Genomic DNA, 21,045 nt, shown 5'->3' on the forward strand with positions numbered 1-21,045 from the left:
GGGCCACTGTTACACTCCCCTAACTTTTTTCTCCCCTTCACGTTGCAGACAGACGCGTCGGACAGAGGGCTGGGGGCCGTTCTGTCCCAGGAGGTGGAGGGGGAGGACCGCCCCATCCTGTACATAAGCAGGAAGCTGTCAGTGTGTGAGAGGCGCTACAACACCATCGAAAAGGAGTGCCTGGCGATCAAGTGGGCGGTCCTCGCCCTCCGCTACTACCTCCTGGGGTGCTCTTTCACCCTCTGTTCGGACCACGCACCCCTCCAGTGGCTCCACCACATGAAGGATGCCAATGCGTGGATCACCCGTTGGTATCTGGCACTCCAGCCCTTTAATTTCAAGGTGGTCCACAGGCCGGGGGCGCAGATGGTTGTGGCGGACTTCCTCTCCCATCAAGGGGGGGGGGAGTCGGCTGCAGGCCGGACAGCTGCCCGGCCTGAGTCGGGCGGTGGGGGTATGTGGCAGCGGGGGCGTGGTCAAGCTTTGGTCTGAGACCGGAGGGTGGAGTCAGGGAAGGTAAGTGGCAGAATCACTGCACCTGATGTTAGTTAATCTGTGTTTGTGTGTCTTCCCCAGTGACCGCGCCCTATATGAGGAGAGAGAGAGAGCAGAGGAGGTAGTCTCTCTCCCCGAACCAGACGACGTGTGTGTGTGTGTGTGTGTGTGTGTGTGTGTGTGTCTGGAAGAGAGAAAATATTGCATCTGAAAAGAGCAATAAAAGAGTTTGTGGAACTTAATTCTGGCCTGCCGTCTTTCTGTGCTCCACCCACACGAACTGTTGCAAGGAAATACTAGGATCACCTTGGAAATAGAGGATAAACAACTTCTTGAAACTTTCTTGGTGGATTCCTGCAATTAATTGCGTCCTGTGATCCCACCAAATGTGATGCTTTCCGGCAGAAATTAGCACTGTTTGTTCTCACATGGTTCTCCCTCAGCACCTGTTACTCACTACACTGCCAGCAGTGTCTCAAATAGTCTCACGTGAATAATGTAAACCCTGAGACATGTTCTGACATGTTCAGACATGTAGAAAGAAGGACTGAGAAGGCTTGGGCTTGAGTTGCACAATACAAATAAAGCTTCACAAGAAATAAACCACATAAATAATATATGTAAACATATATATTAAACAAATTATTATTAATTATTGCAAATAATATCCACAGCAGTTACACTCCCACCAAATCACATTTTTTGTGTGACTTCACTTCACTTTCATTTCAACCTTACAAATTAACTCAAACTTGTGGAGAATAACCCTAACCTTTATTCTGCTTCAAGCAGTAGAACAGTCTTATGTACAGGCCTCTCAAGGTAGCCTGGTTTAGTAATGCGTTTTCCCTTGTTGTCTAAAGTTGAGTCACTAACTAACAGCTTCACTTTTCTAACTCTTCCATCAGAGCTAGGGTACACTTCTGTCACTCTTGCCAATCTCCATCGATTTCTTGGAGAACTGTCCTCCTGAAGGATGACAATGTCATTAACCTTCGTATCTCTCTTGTCTCTTTGCCATTTTTGTCTTTGCTGGAGATTAAGGGGGTACTCCTTCTTCAGGTCAGTGGGTGTGACTTAACAACAACTCTGAACTGGAAATCATCGGAGGAAACACACCATTGAACACCAAGAGCTCTTTCCATGAGCGGCTCACCCAAAGCCATATCCATGTCTTTGACACTTTGAGCACACTCTTCCTTTGGTATTGATTTCAATACCTTCTTGCTGTTTGAAATGAACTTATGTAGCCTTAGTTTGCCTGTGCTACAAAGACATCTTGCTTCCTTGATGAGCTGAATTGCCTCAGTCTCAGATGGGACACTCACCAGTCCATCATCAACATAAAAATTCCTCTGGACGAATTTGACAGCATCTTGGTTAAATTGATTCTGCCCTTCAGTGGCTAGATGCTTGAGACCAAAACTGGCACAACTGGGTGAGGAGGTTGCCCCAAACAGATGGACTTTCATCTGAAAGACTGACAGTGGAGACTCTAGATCACCGTTCTCCCACCATAAGAACCTCAGGTAGTCTTGGTCTTCAGGCCTTACATGAAACTGATAGAACATTTTTTCCACATCACACATAATAGCAATCAGGCCCTTACAAAACCTACAAAGAACTCCCACCAAGGTGTTTGTGAGCTCTAGCCCAGTAAGAAGGTGGTCATTCAATGATGTATCTTCGAACCTTGCTCAACAATCAAAGACAACACGGATCTTTCCAGGCTTGTGCGGGGGGTATACGCCGTGGTGGGGAATATACCAAACTGGTTGATTTCCGAGTTCCTCTTCTGGGACCCTCTCTGCATCACCACGATCGATAATTTCCTTCATGAAGTTCATGTAGTCTAAGCAATATTTTTGGTCTCTCTTGAGCTTTCGTTCCAAACACATTAGACGCTGAATAGCACATGACTTATTATTAGGGAGATTTGGTCTGTCTTGTCTGAAAGGTAAGGGCATTTCATAATGACCATCTTGTTTGTGTTTGATAACATTTTTCAGCTTTGTCAAGAAGTGAAGATCTTCCTGCGAGACAGCTGTTTCTTCTCCACATCTTTCACTGAAGTTAGATTCTAACACCTTGAGTACATCATCTGGAGTGATGATTTCTTTGATCTGAGTCTTGCAAACATAGTGAACTGCACTTTTGAGCCTTACTGTCTGTATGGGTTCAGGCATCACTTGTCTTACAGTGATACGATGACTTACTCCAATTGCATCACTGCAATGCTCACTTGGATCACCATAACTCACTCTGCTCCAACCTAGGTCGGTTTTTTGGGCAAAGGGTTGATTTTCCTCTCCACATACAACCTCTCTAGGCATCAGAGCCTGTGGACATTTGTAACCAATCAGCAGACCGATTTCACAATCATTTTGCGGAGCAATATGTTCTGCAAGATGCTCCAAATGAGGCCACGCCTTGGCGGTCTCAGGAGTTGGGATGTGTGTTCGATTAGCAGGAATGAATTCACGAGTGTAGACTGTTGGCACTGTGATCTTCTTAGAAGAGAATATCCCTCTTATTTGTAGGCTTCTGAGTCTTTTACAGGGCACAATTGTCTTTTTGGATGACACTGCAGATAGTTTCAGCTTCACTCATTCAGTGTTAGTACACTGTAAAAAAAAAAAGTTAGGTCAACTTAAAAATGTAACGCAACCAGCTGCGAAGCATTTTTAAGTTTTCTTAACTAAACTTTTTAAGTTTACTCAACTAGGCCTGTACAGTTGTGCCAACTTAGTCCAAGTTACACTTTGAGTTCACACAAAGCAGTGTTTTAAATTTCCTCAAATTTGCTTTGCAAGTGCAAGCAAATAATACATGTAAATGATGTAATTAAGCTTAAATTGAAACAAGGAGTTGGGTAAACTATCAACCCAACTTTGAAAAGCAAGTTAGCACAACTGCATGGTAACTTAAGTCAAGAAAACTTACAAATGCTTTGCAGCTGGTTGCGTTATATTTCTAAGTATACAGCTTCCTTTAAACTGAAGTTTAACCTAAGCTCTTCAAGTTTACTGAGCTACATTAAGAGATAAAAGGCAATTAATGTATCACTCTAGTATGTAAGACAGACAGTAGAAACAGTGAATTAAGTAAAACCAAGTACAACTATTTATTTTGACATTTGCAACCTTTTTGTGCAGTCATTACACTGGAAACATAAAATAATCAGGTTTAGGAATATGTATACTACAATAATGAAAATGCTGAAGTTTACTTGGTTAACTAATACCCTGTCCACACTAGGGATTTTGTACCGATACGATACTACTTTCATACCGCAACACCTGTCCACACTAGCAACTATACCGGTACTGTAGCGGTATAACTGTATCGGTACGAAACCCACAAATGTATGGGTTTCGTACCGGTACAGTATCGGTACTGTAGCGCTTCGCTGTAGTGTGGACAGATGAAGCGGCTCTGTATTGATACAAATATAATGCGCATGCGCAAAGTCACACACCTCAATCGATGTCTTCGCTGAATAAAATAGTGAAGAACGGAGATTCGTTTTCTTTGTTTCTTTCTCAACTGCTTCGCGCGTTTTATACGATTCGACTGAATAAAAAATGAACACCAGAAATACAGACTGTACATTGACAACAAAAAGCACACACACGTTGTTTCATCCGCCATATATTCTCGGAAGGAAGTTACTCGGTAACCACGGAAACATTTCGCGCACGCGCATTTCAACTACTGTGAAAGAAAACCGCAAACATTTCTCGCTAGTGTGGACAGATGCACTAAACTGTACCGGTATACTTTGTATCGATACAGTTATACCACTATCGTACCGGTATATATGTGAACACAGCTTAGCAAACACGCTTGCCTTCTTTATGGCCAGAACCTTTACATTGTGACCTAAAAGAACCAACACTGCCATTTTGACTGTACATACACATGCATTACACTGGAGCCTTAAAAACAAAACAAAAACATTGCTCACAGAAAAGCAGTAAAAAGATACCTAAATAAAGATAGCTCTGCCATAACTGTATAAGTGCTGCAGAGTACTATGCTAATCTAACCAGCAATATACGCAAGCAACACACAAAGTCACTTGTTTTCACAGTCCAGCACCTCAGCACCTCAGCATTTTGTTTCTGAAAGACTGTGCCCTTGCAGGAAGTTTGGTATCAAGGTGCATGAAAACTTTTTGAATGGTTTCGAACATGTACTTCAGTTCCTTTGGATACTTCATGTTCAAAGCATAAATCAATCCAAAAAGGAGGGCTATAGCAGTGGGAAGGTCAGGGAGGTCATCAAGAACAATCTGCTCCTCAATAATCAAAGCAAAACACCGTACATTGGCATCTGTGTCGCTGGTAGCAATGTCGTCCTCAACAACCGTTAAAATTCCTATCTGGACTCCACAAGTGTTGACGCTATCCACATCCACATCTGTATCCTGCAGGGCAAAGATACGTCTATACCTTTAAGGGGAATTTCAGTCATTTTCAACATACACCTCTATTAAGCTCACTGAGACTTCGTACAGACAGTTAGCAAAACAGTTAAATCTCTGGGGGCAATATTAAACTGTTTTTAAACTGCTCAAAATGTCACCCCAAAATCTATGCATCACCTGGCATCTTAGAACACAGCACTGTAGCATGTCTTATTCCAGATAAATAAATAAAAAAAAGTGGTTAAAATAGTGTGTTTCATCAAGCAGACAAATACCGGTTTGAAGTGTAGACCTCTGCAGTGACACTGGCAAACCATAATCAAAACCCCCACCCTGGTTCCATGCCAAAAAAGCCTATGAAAATTAACATGGGGGTTTTGAATACTTGTCACTCCGTCAAGCTTTGTAGGTGATTTAGAAATCAGAGATGCAGACATTTTTGCCAACACACTCTTTTTCTGTCTTTTCTCGCTTGGTGTTCGTCATCTGTTAAGAGATGAACTATGTTTTTTGCTAACCTGTCAATGCATACCATTCTCTATGCCCGCTTTGCACATCATGGTCTCAAAAAGGGCTGCACGGTAAGTCTCAGTTTGTATGCATCAAACAACAAAACACATACATGTCAACCTATACGGAATGTCCGTATTTTATACGGATTTGATTCAATAAACGTAGTGTACGGGCGTATAAATAAAGTTATACGGATTCTTTAAAAAAAACTTCAATATTTATTTAGAGCTACAGTGCCTTGCAAAAGTATTCATACCCCTTGAACTTTTTCATATTTTTCCACCTTACAACCACAAACTTAAAAGTTTTTTATTGAGATTTTATGTGATAGACCAACACAGAGTAGCACATAATTGTGAAGTGAAACGAAAATGATAAATGGTCTTCAAAATTTTAAACAAATAAAAATCTGAAAAATGTGATGTGCATTAGTATTCAGCCCCCTTGCGTCAATACTTTGTAGAGCCACCTTTTGCTGCAATTACAGCTGCAAGTCTTTTGTGGTATGTCTCTACCAGCTTTGCACATCTAGACACTGAAATTTTTGCTCATTCTTCTTTGCAAAATAGCTCAAGCTCAGCCAGATTGGATGGAGAGTGTCTGTGAACAGCAATTTTCAAGTCTTGCCACAGATGCTCAATGGGATTTAGGTCTGGACTTTGACTGGGCCATTCTAACACATGAATATTCTTTGATCTAAACCATTCCATTGTAGCTCTGGCTGTATGTTTAGGGTCATTGTCTTGCTGGAAGGTGAATCTCCTTCCCAGTCTCAAGTCTTTTGCAGCCTCCAACAGGTTTTCTTCCAGGATTGCCCTGTATTTAGCTCCATCCATCTTCCCATCAACTCTGACCAGCTTCCCTGTCCCTGCTGAAGAAAAGCATCCCCATAGCATGATGCTGCCACCACCATGTTTCACAGTGGGGATGGTGTGTGCAGGGTGATGAGCAGTGTTAGTTTTCCGCCACACATAGTGCTTTGCATTTAGGCCAAAAAGTTCAACTTTGGTCTCATCTGACCAAAGCACCTTCTTCCACATGTTTGCTGTGTCCCCTAAATTTCTTATGCCTGTCTTTCAACAATGGCTTTCTTCTTGCCACCCTTCCAAAAAGGCCAGATTTGTGGAGTGTACGACTTATAGTTGTCCTGTGCACAGATTCTCCCACCTGAACTGTGGATTTCTGCAGCTCCTCCAGAGTGATCATGGGCCTCTTGGCTGCTTCTCTGACCAGTGCTCTCCTTGCTCGCTCTGTCAGTTTAGGTGGACGGCCATGTCTTGGTAGGTTTGCAGTTGTGCCATACTTTTTCCATTTTTGAATGATGTATTGAACAGTGCTTCTTGAGATGTTCAGAGCTTGGGATTTTTTTTATAACCTAACCCTGCTTTAAACTTCTCCAGAACTTTATCCCTGACCTGTCTGGTGAGTTCTTTGGTCTTCATGATGCTGTTCGTTCTTCAGTGTTCTCTAACAAACCACTGAGGCCTTCACAGAACAAGTGTATTTATGCTGAGAGTAAATTACACACAGTAGGACTCTATTAACTAATTAGATGACTTCTGAAGGCAATTGATTGCACTGGATTGTACTTAGAGGTATCAGAGTACAGGGGGCTGAATACTAATGCACACCACATTTTTCATATTTTTATTTGTTTAAAATTTTGAAGACCATTTATCATTTTCATTTCACTTCACAATTATGTGCTACTCTGTGTTGGTCTATCACATAAAATCTCAATAAAAAACTTTTAAGTTCATGGTTGTAAGGTGGAAAAATGTGAAAAAGTTCAAGGGGTATGAATACTTTTGCAAGGCACTGTATAATCAATTCCCACGATGATAAAAGAGCGCATAACATTTACAAACGTACTGTACACCACAGACAGCCAGTAAAGGGTCTTATGAAATGGCGCGTTATCTTGTGGTAGCGAGACTTCGTTCCACTTTTGATCATGCACACACTGCATTGCGAGAATCCCGCCAACCGTGAAGTCATAGACATATAAATATAGACGCCGCCTTCTGCGTAGAATCATACGTCATCCTCGCCGCCATATTGGATGTGGCAAAGTGGAGATTCTTCACCCGTCTCTGGTATAGCGTCTAGACAGTAGCCGAGAATAAAGATGCCTCATTCATGTGCTGCGTTTAACTGTACCAACAGGTTTACCGTCCAAACGAGATCACATGGGATTACCTTTCACAGGTGAGACTGGAAAAATACTTTTCATTGTATTTGGTCATTATAACGTAATTTTACGAACAGATTTTCCTGACTTTGTGGCTAATATGAAGTCTCGCGCATAATAGCCGCTCGGTGAAACCTGTCTCCAAACAACGAAGTATTTCCTTCATAACTACACTGATAACACTTTGTGTTTTTGTCAAATATTGGATCTTTGCAAGGTTTATTGTTATTAATATTAAATAAAAAGTAACTGGGATATATCATTGTTAATTATCATTCAAATTTTAGGTAAATTATTTTAATTTGCATCTTATACGGATTTTATAAGGGAAATACGGATTTTGGAGGTTGGTTATACAGGTTTGATTGACCAAAGGTTGACATGTATCAAAACATACACAGATGCAATAATGATAGATGACTTAGCAACTTATAAAAAGTGCAACTTTAAGGTATGAAATGATTGTTTAGTGCAGATATAACTATAAAACTCTACCATTCCCATGAAATCCTTGCAAGAGACTGTGATATGCAAAGTCAGCGCAGACACTAGTAGCCTGCGTTGGCTGCAGGTTAGCAAAATCATACTTACCTATCAATGTCAAACACAATGTCAAACACAAGATGAGAATCAAACAGCGGGAAAAGGCAGCAAGAGTGTGTAAGCAAAAACGTCTGCATCTCAGACTTCCCCGTCACCTACAGAGCTTGACAGCAGCAATTATTCAAAAACCCCATGTTAATATCCATAGGCTTTTTCGGCATCAAACCAGGAACGGGCTTTCGATCATGTTTTGCTCACTGTCGAGGTCTATACTCCTCCTTCCTTCTGATATCGGTATGAACTAACTGCACCCATGAGCATGAAAGGCTGCACTAAGTGAGCAGCGAAGTGATTGAAAGGAAGATAGCATAGTAATACAAGAGGCCAGAGTCTAAGTTTTGTAGTGCTTATGATAATACGTAGCTCACTCATTTCTGAGCAGATTTTCTTCATTTTTGTACCGAATGAAAGTGCACTAAGCTCACGACCAAAATCATTTAGAGTTTAGAGAAATGCCTTTTCTTTTCGACATTTCCTTTCATGGTGACAAATACCTTGTGTACTGAACTATATTTCTAACCATAATAGCCTAGGAGTAAGGGATGCAAGCTCAGTTACATGAAAACTTGACAAGTGAATAATCATAATAAATTCCTATACATTAATCTGAGGGGCGGCACGGTGGTGTAGTGGTTAGCGCTGTCGCCTCACAGCAAGAAGGTCCGGGTTTGAGCCCCGTGGCCGGCGAGGGCCTTTCTGTGCGGAGTTTGCATGTTCTCCCCGTGTCCGCGTGGGTTTCCTCCGGGTGCTTCGGTTTCCCCCACAGTCCAAAAACATGCAGGTTAGGTTAACTGGTGACTCTAAATTGACCGTAGGTGTAAATGTGAGTGTGAATGGTTGTCTGTGTCTATGTGTCAGCCCTGTGATGACCTGGCGACTTGTCCAGGGTGTACCCCGCCTTTCGCCCGTAGTCAGCTGGGATAGGCTCCAGCTTGCCTGCGACCCTGTAGAACAGGATAAAGCGGCTACAGATAATGAGATGAGAGATGAGACATTAATCTGAGGTCTATTGCTGATCTGGGGTTAGCACCACAAATAGATAAACGAGTTACAGAATTCAATTATGACTTGGTTTACATACCAAGCAAGATTTGAAGAAGGAATCTGTGCTCTCCCTCAAAAACAATGGTAGGCCTCGCAGAGCTGCTGTTTTCCTATGCAAAATCACATTGTTTGTCTGGAAGATAAAGCAAAGCAGTGAACAAATATCCTTTGTATTTGTAAGTAAGGTAAGGGCTAGGGCACAGTTAGATGACATTTCTAATGAATAATTTCAAGTTCTAATTATTTTCAAGCATGTAACAAAATAGTGTTCGAAAGATGCTTCTCTTTGGATAAAAGTATCTGCAAAGTTACCTACCAATACACATAAAGAGTAAAGACTGTCAGAAATATACATACTCAATGATAGAAATTTACCTTGCTATCCATTTTGTCCAGAAGACTCTTCAAGTCCTCTCCAAAGGCTCCACTACGTGACCTGTACAGTTTGATGATCTTTGGTGTATATTCATCAAGTAAAGAGAAGAACGTCTCCTTGAGATTAACTCCAGTGATTCTATAAAACTCTGTGTGAACCTATTATTGGGTCATATAGAATTTAGGTGCATTTAGTCATACTAATATAACATGCTTCATGTAAAAACTTAAACCATTTCAAATCTATGCACTTACTTGCTCTTCCAAAAATAATGCCGGCCACAGTTTCATAATGTCAACCACTGGAGGCTCTTCATCCACAATTTCTTTCCTTCGTAAGGCAAACGTCTGTTCCATTTTGGAATTAATGAGTGCATGGTTGGGATGTCTCTTTTTCATTTCTTCCTGTAAAGCAGCTTTTTCATTTTGTAGAGTTAAATCAGTTTGTCCAGTTGGAATGTAAGGAAGGAAGTTCACTTCACATCTTTTTGCCTTCTTCAAACGATTCCTGGAATCTTCTCCTGTTCTTTTCTGGTTAACACAGACTTCGCTGCAACCTGCTGCTCCTAGTTTATGGCGGTAATTTCCAACTTTGAAGTACAACCTTGTTGTCCAAGTATTATAACTTGTTCCCATGCTTGGGTCCTTCAGACAGGGATGCTTATTGACTAAACCAGCAGCCACCACTTCTTTTTTTTTAAAAGATTTTTTGGGGGCTTTTTTCACCTTTATTGGATAGGACAGTGTAGAGACAGGACAGGAAATGAGTGGGGGAGAGAGACGGGGAGGGATCGGGAAATGACCTCGGGTCGGAATCGAACCCGGGTCCCCGGATTTATGGTATGGAGCCACGACGCTCCCGCAGCCACCACTTCTAACTCTTTTTTTGTTGGGTATGCTTTATAAGAAAACATGGAATGACACAGGGCATTTAAAATGTCCATTTTCATATCCTTGGTAACATCAAGCAGTGTTCCATGTTCTCTGAACATCTCATTCTCTTTGGCAAGTCTCAATTCCACATCATATGAAAATGTAGGTATAGGGAAAGGAAAAGGCCACTGCTCTGAATTTTCACGCTGTCTAAGAGGTATGCTAATAGGACTAACATTTGAGCTGGATAATGCAGAAGAAGCTGAACTGGCAGAAGACGTACTGGCAGTGTCCAGGGATGATATGGAGGCATTATCTGACTCCTCAGATACTTTAGTGATTATTTTCAATACAGCTCTATCTGGTGGAAGCTCGGATAAGTCAGTCAGATTACATAGCTCATGGCCAAAGTCTGGATCCTCAAACTGAATCTCAAAATCCTGGACAAGCTGTAGACTATCTTGCAGAATCTTTTTCAAATGATTGACCGAGTTGAGGGCTTCAGTGACATTGAGTCTTCTGGCATTATCAGGACCCAGCAACACGCGAAACAACATACTCTGTGAGAACAAAAAGACAGGCACAATGTCATTCAAGTCAATGCTAACAACTATGTACACCACTAGGTCTGTTCCATCAACTATTCAACAACGTATTGGTAGAGAAATCAGTGCAGAAGAAACCTCTTCAAAGAAATCATAGCCTTTCCCTGGACATTGTATGAGATAAGAGGGTAGTGATCACTAAAGTCCTCTGGTTCAAGAATTTGAGTTGTGCACATATCAGAAACCTCATAGCACCTGTAGTGTTGAACATACCACGATGAAAGCTTTCTACAAATGAAAGACACAGTGTTACCATTCACTAGTATACTGAGAATTCTGAAAAACTCTGGAAACCCACTCTGTTCTACAGAGGACAAAACCATGCCCTTACTGTAGTGAGTACCATTCAGATGTACATCTGGTGTGAGGCTCACATCTCTTCTATGAGGGTACTTTTGCAGCACTGCAGCCTTTTGTTGCACATCAAGGGTTCTGACATGTTTAACCTTTTGCATAGATATAACGGGAGGAAAGAGACTTGGGACATCCAGGTAATGGGCCATCATGAGCTGGTGTTTAGCTGCCAAGGTGAGGAGAATATTTTTGAAATTGCGCACATCATGTACAACACTTTTGAAGTAGCTATGTTTGGCCTCAAATCGCATTGTCCATAGCTCGTTCAATGGGCCGAAGCACTGAATCAAGTAAGGGTAGTGTTCAATAAAGTGGTGCTTGGGTTTGAATTTGAAGTCAGGGATTGTGTCTTTGATTAGCTGTCTGTGATCAAGAATTTTTCTGTGAAGCCAGGCTAGAGATGCTGATGAGAATTCTGATGAAACAACCAACTCAACTATCTCTTTCAGCTCCATTAAAATCTCCCATGATGGCTCCTGCTCTGGCACATAATGAGCAATCATTAATGGCAAAAGACGAAGCAATGCCCAGTTCTCATGTCCATTCCCACCTATAGTTTTCTTTGCAAAGTTAGACTGAGTAATGACCCTGGGTTGATTCACCTTATCTGAGTGCATGTAAGGGAAGGACCTGATACACTTATTAAGAATGCCAAGTGTGAAATACCTCTTTCTAATGAGTTCCTTCAAGCAAACAGACAACTCATAAGGTACAACTCCCTCAAAGAGGTCGTGTAATAGATCTGGTGGAAACCCTGTTACTGGATGGAAGTAAGATAGGTGTTTACCAAGGATGCACTCTTGTTTCACACCCAGGTTACAGCCAAGTTCGTCATTGTCTCTCAGTTCTGCTAGGATGGTATTATACTGTTCACTGGTTCTTAATGGAAAAGAGCCGGCATCCCTTGTCTGTATTTCGTCATAACAAGCTAGACAAAATCTGCAGGGATTTCCTGCCTGATAGTTTTCTTGGAAGCCAGCAAGACTATGGGCTCCAAGATTGTCAGCACATACACAATACACAGTTCCCTTGAGGTTAGAATTGAGAAGTTTGACAAAGACACCTTGTTGTTCTAGATGACGTATGTCTTTCACCAGTGGATGAAAGAACTTGTCAAAGCCAAATCTCTTCACATCAATACTTTTTCCAAGCAGTGCAAGTTGTATTGAGGAAAGTGTGGAACGGAACTTCACTGGCAAATTTAGTAGTATCCAATACACAGCAGCGATATTATGAACCTTCCGTGATGTGCCCAGCGGACTACAGACCTCAGATTCATCAATGTATATGGCAATCGAAATAGCATCACTCTGAAAGCCTAAAAGTGGATTTTCTTTTAAATACTGCCCACTACGTGTCGACTTGTACCATCCTGGCAATTCCTTTTCACTGAAAACTGCTTTTTCCAAGACATCTTCTCTGTTTAACAAAACTTCAATAACTCTTAAAACTGAGACAAAGCTATTTTGATGCAGTCCATCATAAAGGTACTCAACTGGGTCAATCACTTGAAAGTTTCTGCTGAAATATGCTTCTCTTCTATGTTCTGTTGAAAGGATACCTTTCTCTGAAGTGCTGTGATATAAAGGATTTGTAGTGTATATAGCCTCTGAAATCAGTTCTGTTAGTTCCTCTCTTAATAAAGCGTCAATGTTTTCATACCTCTTTAAAATATCATCAATTGTTTCCTTTGCATTAAGTTTTGAGAAAGACAAAAGCATATGAATTCGACTTAATAGTTCCTGTGTTGCACTTTTAGAAATGTGCAGTATAGTCTGCATGTAAAGTATCAGTGAAGCAAACTTAATTTCAAGGGTGACATAGTCCACTGGCTCTGGGTAGGATGTTTCAGATGCAGGGCGAACTACTGGAAAAGGGTGATTCATTGTGGGTTGTGGATCACATGGAGGATCATCTCCAGCAGACAAGAGTGGTTCAATGCTTCCAGACACATCTTGCTGAGATGTTATAGATAATCTAAACTCTTCAAGCGAATGAGACTTATGCTTCCTAGATATGTGACTCATGAAACTTGAAAGAATATTTGTGCTAACCTGGCAGTTCCTAAAAGGACACCTCACAGTTTCATGATTCCTTCAATGGCTTTTGATGTGGTTTAAAAAGGTTTTTGGTTGGCAATTATCTCTAAATTCACAGGCTTCACACGCAAAATTAAAATGGGCTATTTGTTGTGGAAGTTCTCTGTGTGCTCATGACAAATGTGACTTCAATGCACCTGGAGTTCTCATCTCATCTCATCTCATCTCATTATCTCTAGCCACTTTATCCTTCTACAGGGTCGCAGGCAAGCTGGAGCCTATCCCGGCTGACTATGGGCGAAAGGCGGGGTACACCCTGGACAAGTCGCCAGGTCATCACAGGGCTGACACATAGACACAGACAACCATTCACACTCACATTCACACCTACGGTCAATTTAGAGTCACCAGTTAACCTAACCTGCATGTCTTTGGACTGTGGGGGAAACCGGAGCACCCGGAGGAAACCCACGCGGACACGGGGAGAACATGCAAACTCCGCACAGAAAGGCCCTTGCCGGCCCCGGGGCTCGAACCCGGACCTTCTTGCTGTGAAGCGACAGCGCTAACCACTACACCACCGTGCCGCCCACCTGGAGTTCTGAAAGTGCAAACACACTGAGGATAGAGACAGGGCAACAGACAAGTGTATCCTTGATAATGACACAACAGGTAGTGCTTCAGAAGAACGTCAGGACTGGGACTCTCAAATCTGCACAGTTTACATTGCGTTCCAAACCTGCAAGCACACACACACACACACACAAATTAGTTAAAATGTATTAAATTCAACAATTCTAAAATAAAACACAAATTCATTAACCAGACATATTTCTGCCAATAAAATCTCTTACTGCAAATCTGTGTTGAGTAACTGTACTAACAACACTTTATGATTAACTCTGGATATGCCCAGGCATTCTACTAATATTAGTACTACTCAATACAATATCAAGATAGGCCTTACAGATAGTTAGGGGAAATATCAATGTTCGGCTTGCTAGTCATGCTAACATTACTGAACCAGGTATATTCTGCAAACCTTTCCACTGTTCAAATGCTGCTACTGAAATCACAACCTCTCTCATTCAATCTCTCAAATACTTTTAGTACAAGAATAAAACACATCATATCTGAGCATATTCCGAGTAGCATTACAACCATATGTATGGCAAAAGGCTTTTGAAATAAAACAGCGAATATCCGTTGGTTAATGCTAACATTAACGTAACGGCATCATATCATGCCTCCCGCCACTTTATAGTTACTAAAATCAATTTCTAATAAGATTTATTTAGCAACATCGTGTACTTAAACGTACACATGTTGTTACCAATGTCAATTGTTTCACATTCCAAGAAGAAATTTCACACTCAAATTACTGAAAGGCTTAAATTAATATTCGTTTGGTATTGGTGCTAATAAGCGGGCTAAACTGGAAGCAAAGACTGACTCTGCTTGAAGCATGACCGCAAACGATGTTCGCTACTCACTCAAGCCAAGCCACAGTTAGCTATAGCTAGGAATGGCTGATGTTAGCAAGCATGGGAATGCTAAGCACTTGACACGAAGCTTGGATAATAAGTTATCATTTATTCTCTGACTACAACTTTACATAGAAATTGTTTCAGTTCAAACTATCCAAAGTAATGACACATGACTGGATATAGTGCAAAAGTAGCGGTGTCACTTACCTTACACGTAACCAACGATCGAAAAGAGTACCGCCATTGAAATTTAGCAGACATTTCCATCCATCGTCATCTTTGCAAGAGAGAGATGACTTGCGCATGCGCAGTGACAGAAAGTACAGAATGTCTGCAGTGAAACTGAAGAACGCGATTTAACTAAACTTACTTTCTCATGTCACTTGAACATCAGATGAAGAAATACGTGTAAACTCATGTTTTAAAGTGATATTAACTTCTGCTAGGTATATTTGTTCATTCGACATTGCATCCTAATTTAAGTTAACGATTTTGCAAGTTCTACTTTTTACAGTGTATCTAGAACATCTGCAACTTCCTCAAGAATGAATGAAGAGTCACTTTTGCCCCTTTTCCACCAAAGCAGTTCCAGGGCTGGTTCGGGGCCAGTGCTTAGTTTGGAACCGGGTTTTCTGTTTCCACTGACAAAGAACTGGCTCTGGGGCCAGAAAAACCGGTTCCAGGCTAGCACCAACTCTCTGCTGGGCCAGAGGAAAGAACCGCTTACGTCAGCGGGGGGGCGGAGTTGTTAAGACCAACAACAAGACTGCAAAAGATCGCCATTTTTAAGTGACAAGAAGCAGCAGCTGTACAAACACGAAGTCATCCATTATTATTATTGTTGTTGCTGCTGCTGCTTCTTCTGTGTTGTTTTTGCTTCGATATTTGCGCCAAGGTTTATGCAAACATAGCGACATAACTGACGTATACAACGACGTAATGACGTAGCTTCCCTTAGCACCGTGAGCTATGGAAAAGCAAACTGGTTCTCAGCTGGCTCGCAAGTTGAACGAGTTGTGAACCAGCACCAGCACTGGCCCCGAACCAGCCCTGGAACTGATTTGGTGGAAAAGGGGTATTTGTGAGTCTAGCAGGGCATAGATGAGAACTTCCTTGCTTGGGTCGCTAGGCATTGACACATAGACAGGCACTATCGCTGAAGTCTGGGTACTGTTGCCATCTTGCACAACTCTGTTGGATGTGGTTTCCTTAATGACGTCTTGTAGCTGTGTTGACTGTAACTTTCTTTCCTTACTGTAGCTCACCTCCTTAGACTGTTCATTTTTTGTTTCTTGTTTTGAGAGGTCTTCATGTAGGCATGTGGGGTGACAGTTTGAGCAAGTTTCACAGACCATCTGGTTACTGCAGCTCTTGGATTGATGGCCAGGACTTAAACAGCCAAAGCACAGTCTCTCACTCTGAGTAAATTTGACTCTGTCGGCAACTGACCTTTCCATGAACTTGTGACACTTCTGTAAGCTGTGTCCTATTTTCTTACAAAACACACACGTGACTATGTTTCTTTCACTGGTGTTGGTTGTGAAGATCTTGGCACCAACTGTTTGATTCTTGGAGGCCACTGTGTTTTGGTTCCTAATCTTTACCTTATCAGGTTCACTTTGCCGTAAAGCATGGAAAGATGTTATAGGGTTGCAAGCAATACTAGCTTCCATTGATAGGAATGTCACAAAATAACTGAAGTTTGGGAACCTTCTGTGTTCTAGTTGGTATTGTGTGGCCTTTCGATTCCATCTGGTACTTAACCAGTCAGGTAGTTTGGCAGTAAGTTTCTGGTTCTCAATTCCATCATTAAGAACTTTTAAAATCTCATTGTGGGCAATGGCAGATTCACAACTGCATAGGAAGTCCACAAACTTTCACAACTCAGCACTCTCCCTTGAGGCTATTTTTGGCCAGGCATATAACTTGTCTCGGAACGCTTTGGCAATCACAAAGGACTCACCATATCGTTCATTTAGCAGGTCCCATGCTGCGTAATACGAGTCTTCCGAATCAAGCAGAAAATAACCTTCTATGGCCTCTTTAGCTGCTCCTCCAACATATTTCTGAAGGAAGAAGATTTTCTCTGAAGTTGGAATATTTTTCCCCTCAATCAGTGCCTGAAAGGATGACTTCCAATGATTAAACTTAAGTGGATCTCCACTAAAGATTGTTGGCTCTGGAATGGGTAGCCTGTTTGCTGATATAGCCTCAGCCAAGACTTTTACAAGCTCTCCTGAGTCATCTTGAAGCGTTTTCCTTGGAGCCATGTCTCTCAGTGGTTGTGGATACAAAAGCACAGAATTCACCTGATTACCTTCTGGTGCAGCTATAGGTACGTAGTACAGAGTTCTGTGGTGCACGTACTTGGTCTGGATAGAATTCAGCTCCATCATAAACCTTAAGCTTTGCTTTGGCAGCATTCAGCTTTTTCAGCTCCTCCAGATGCTGAAGCTCTCTTTTCAAGTCTTCTACAAACCCTTTTCTTGCAGCACTCTCTTCTTGCTGTTTCTTTAAGAGAGCAGCCTCTTGTCTTTCCTTTTCTATCCTACGTTCAGTCTTTTCCTTTTCTCCTTGAAGACAACGAGTTAATGCAGCTGCTTCTTGGTCTGCGACTATCTGCCGTTCCTCAGCTTCAAGTTTTAGCAGTTTCTCTTGGTGGCATTCTTGCTCAGCCATAATCTCTAATACAGCTCGAGTGGCTTCATACGGTACTCAGCAGCAGCTTCTTGCCTTTTAACTGAAGAGACATTAGAGAGTGAATGGAATGATCTTTAGAACAATCAGAGGCTGGAGGTGACACACTAGAGATTGAAGATGCAAACACAGAGTTGTCTTCAGGCCAGCACAGCTCCTCCCTTACATCTTGAATTTGTGACTGAGCATTTTTTACAACAATCCTGGTGACTGATATACACTTGTCCAGCTTGCGGCGCATGTCATGTGATGGGCTGACAATCCTTCTGTATTCATCATAAACAATATTCAGCTCAGACAATTCTCTTTGAATACTGCTGATGTGCTCTTGTAGGATGTTACTCGGGTCCTGTTTTATTAGAGATTTTTTAGCTACCTTAGGCCCTGTCCACACGGCAACGGATTCAGGTGAATCCGATAAAATTGTTTATCATTTCGGCCTGGCGTCCACACGACACCGGCGTTTTGGGTGCCCCAAAATGAAATCTTTTGAGAACGGGTTCCAGAGTGGAAAGATCTGGCAACAGCGCCATTGCGAAGTCGTCTGGATGAGTAGAACGGATTTGTTTACAATGACGTCACAACCACATGTGCTTCACACCGGGTAGAAGTGTAACGAACTCAATGCGAGTTGTCAACAAATCCTATAACTTGGTTCATGAAACGCGCTTACAAAATATTTTCACTGTGAATATTTATTGTGTAATGGTGCAAAGTGAGAGAGAGAGAGAGAGAGAGTTAGGGCAGAGTCAATCCCGCCAGCAAAAATAGGGAAAAAAAAGGAGCGATCTCACCTCTTCAGATGTTGGTTTAAGTCCTACAATACATTCCTCAAAAAGGGCGTAGAAGAACAAATTAATCCATCAACGTGTAGCATTCAATTTATTCTGGACCATTAAAGACGCTGCCTTCCGCATAGAATCATACATCATCCTCACCACCATATTGGATGGGTCAAAGCGGAGAATAAAGATGCCTCATTCATGTGCTGCATTTAACTGTACCAACAGGTTTGCCATCCAAACGAGATCACATGGGATTACCTTTCACAGGTGAGACTGGAAAAATACTTTTCATTGTATTTGGTCATTATAATGTAATTTTACGAACAGATTTTTCTGACTTTGTGGCTAATATGAAGTCTCGCGCATAATAGTTTATGCGCATGCGTCCTTACCTCTTCTATTGTTCTGGTGTCTCCGAAGGGACCGTCTTACAGCGCCCCTAGAGGTGTGGCATGTGTATTGCATCGTTTTCAGCAAGCGTTGCGTTGCCATATGTACCTGATATTTTACTGATCCGTTGCCCATGTGGACGTGATTTTTTTTTAATAACATCTCGTTGCCGTTGTCGTGTGGATGTAGCCTTAGTTAGAGCCTTCCATCGTTCATAAATACTGTCAAAGTGAAGTAGTAGTCTGCTAGTTTTTTCTTGCTGAAATTCCCTTCCCTTTTCTGTTAATCTGCGGGCTCGCTCACCTCTACGAGGCTCTTCAGACTGTACTGCTGGTTGTACAACTCTATAGAAACGCTCTTGCCAAATATGAGCTTAAATATGAACTTAGTTACATACACACACAAAATTTCCCTCTTCTTCAAAGGAAATCAATTACCCTTGCTCAATTAAATAATTAAGGATCAATATATACAAGATGCAAATACATCAATTGCATCAATGCTCCTTCATATCTTGTGAAATACTGTTCTTCTTATTTGGTACACACAGTCCCTTATAGGTTTTCAGTTCTTATGTCCCCTTTCAGTACACAAACTTAAGTGCCTGACTTATGGACGTATTCATGAAAACTGATAAACTTAAGTGTCCTCAATGCTGAACAGTGGCTTATCTGTATTTCCCATCTTGGCGAACCGTCGGCACAAGCAGGTCCGAGTTCGACTATCACTCCCTTCATGAAATAAGCGACGCTGGTTCTTTATACAGATGGATTTATTTCTCTCTTCATTCCAATTCACTGTCAACAATCCACCGTCGAACTCGCTGGCTGCATACAACACAGGGGGAATGAGTCTTGCACAAAAAAAACCCTCAAAATGAAAATAGGAAATACTAGGATCACCTTGGAAACGGAGGATAAACAACTTCTTGAAACTTTCTTGATAGATTCCCGCAATTAATTGCGTCCTGTGATCCCACCAGATGTGGTGCTTTCCAGCAGAAATTAGCACTGTTTGTTTTCACATGGTTCTCCCTCAGCACCTGTTACTCACTACACTGCCAGCAGTGTCTCAAATAGTCTCACATGAATAATGTAAACCCTGAGACATGTTCAGACATGTAGAAAGAAGGACTGAGAAGGCTTGGGCTTGAGTTGCACAATACAAATAAATCTTCACAAGAAATAAACCACATAAATAATATATGTAAACTACAAATTATTATTCATCTCATCTCATTATCTCTAGCCGCTTTATCCTGTTCTTCAGGGTCGCAGGCAAGCTGGAGCCTATCCCAGCTGACTACGGGCGAAAGGCGGGGTACACCCTGGACAAGTCGCCAGGTCATCACAGGGCTGACACATAGACACAGACAACCATTCACACTCACACCTACGGTCAATTTAGAGTCACCAGTTAACCTAACCTGCATGTCTTTGGACTGTGGGGGAAACTGGAGCACCCAGAGGAAACCCACGCGGACACGGGGAGAACATGCAAACTCCACACAGAAAGGCCCTCGCCGGCCCCGGGGCTCGAACCCAGGACCTTCTTGCTGTGAGGCGACAGCGCTAACCACTACACCACCGTGCCACCACAAATTATTATTAATTATTGCAAATAATATCCACAGCAGTTGCATAACATCTCGGACTTTTTGTGGTTTCTGCTTGAGCAAATAGCTGTGTGTGTGAGAGAGAGAAGTATGCTGGAAAAGCATGGCACTTCCCAGCACAAGGCTGTGTGAGAGTTTAACTAACCGGCACAGTGTGCAGATTGTGTGCGGGGCGAGTGTAGAGGAGTGTGTGTTAGCAGTTGGAAATGTGGCGGGGCATGAGAATATTGTCTCTGCCACCCGCATGTACAGTGGTGCTTGAAAGTTTGTGAACGCTTTAGAATGTTCTATATTTCTGCATAAATATGACCTCAAACATCATCAGATTTTCACACAAGTCTTAAAAGTAGATAAAGAGAACCCAGTTAAACAAATGAGAAAATTATTATACTTGGTCATTTATTTATTGAGGAAAATGATCCAATATTACATATCTGTGAGTGGCAAAAGTATGTGAACCTTTGCTTTGAGTATCTGGTGTGATCCCCTTGTGCAGCAATAACTGCAACTAAATGTTTGCGGTAACTGTTGATCAGTCCTGCACACTGGC

At 41.9% G+C, this 21,045-nt stretch overlaps 2 protein-coding genes across 3 annotated transcripts in view; one reads left to right on the plus strand and one right to left on the minus strand.

Annotated features, from left to right (window-relative positions):
- The window catches only part of LOC132864374 (E3 ubiquitin/ISG15 ligase TRIM25-like), a 76,153-nt gene that overhangs the window by 20,234 nt on the left and 34,874 nt on the right, over positions 1-21,045 (plus strand). The gene's annotated exons all lie outside the window — the stretch shown is intronic.
- LOC132864385 (uncharacterized) lies at positions 3,633-20,043 on the minus strand. The gene is made up of 5 exons (XM_060897808.1): positions 19,783-20,043; positions 9,906-11,083; positions 9,651-9,809; positions 9,313-9,408; positions 3,633-4,924 (listed from the first exon to the last, which is right to left on the minus strand). The coding sequence occupies exons 2-5, from the start codon at positions 10,284-10,286 to the stop codon at positions 4,598-4,600; spliced, it is 963 nt and encodes a 320-aa protein (XP_060753791.1). The 5' UTR covers positions 10,287-11,083; positions 19,783-20,043; the 3' UTR covers positions 3,633-4,597.

The sequence above is a fragment of the Neoarius graeffei genome, chromosome 17 (genome assembly GCF_027579695.1).
Source record: "Neoarius graeffei isolate fNeoGra1 chromosome 17, fNeoGra1.pri, whole genome shotgun sequence".
Taxonomy (NCBI): Eukaryota; Metazoa; Chordata; class Actinopteri; order Siluriformes; family Ariidae; genus Neoarius; species Neoarius graeffei.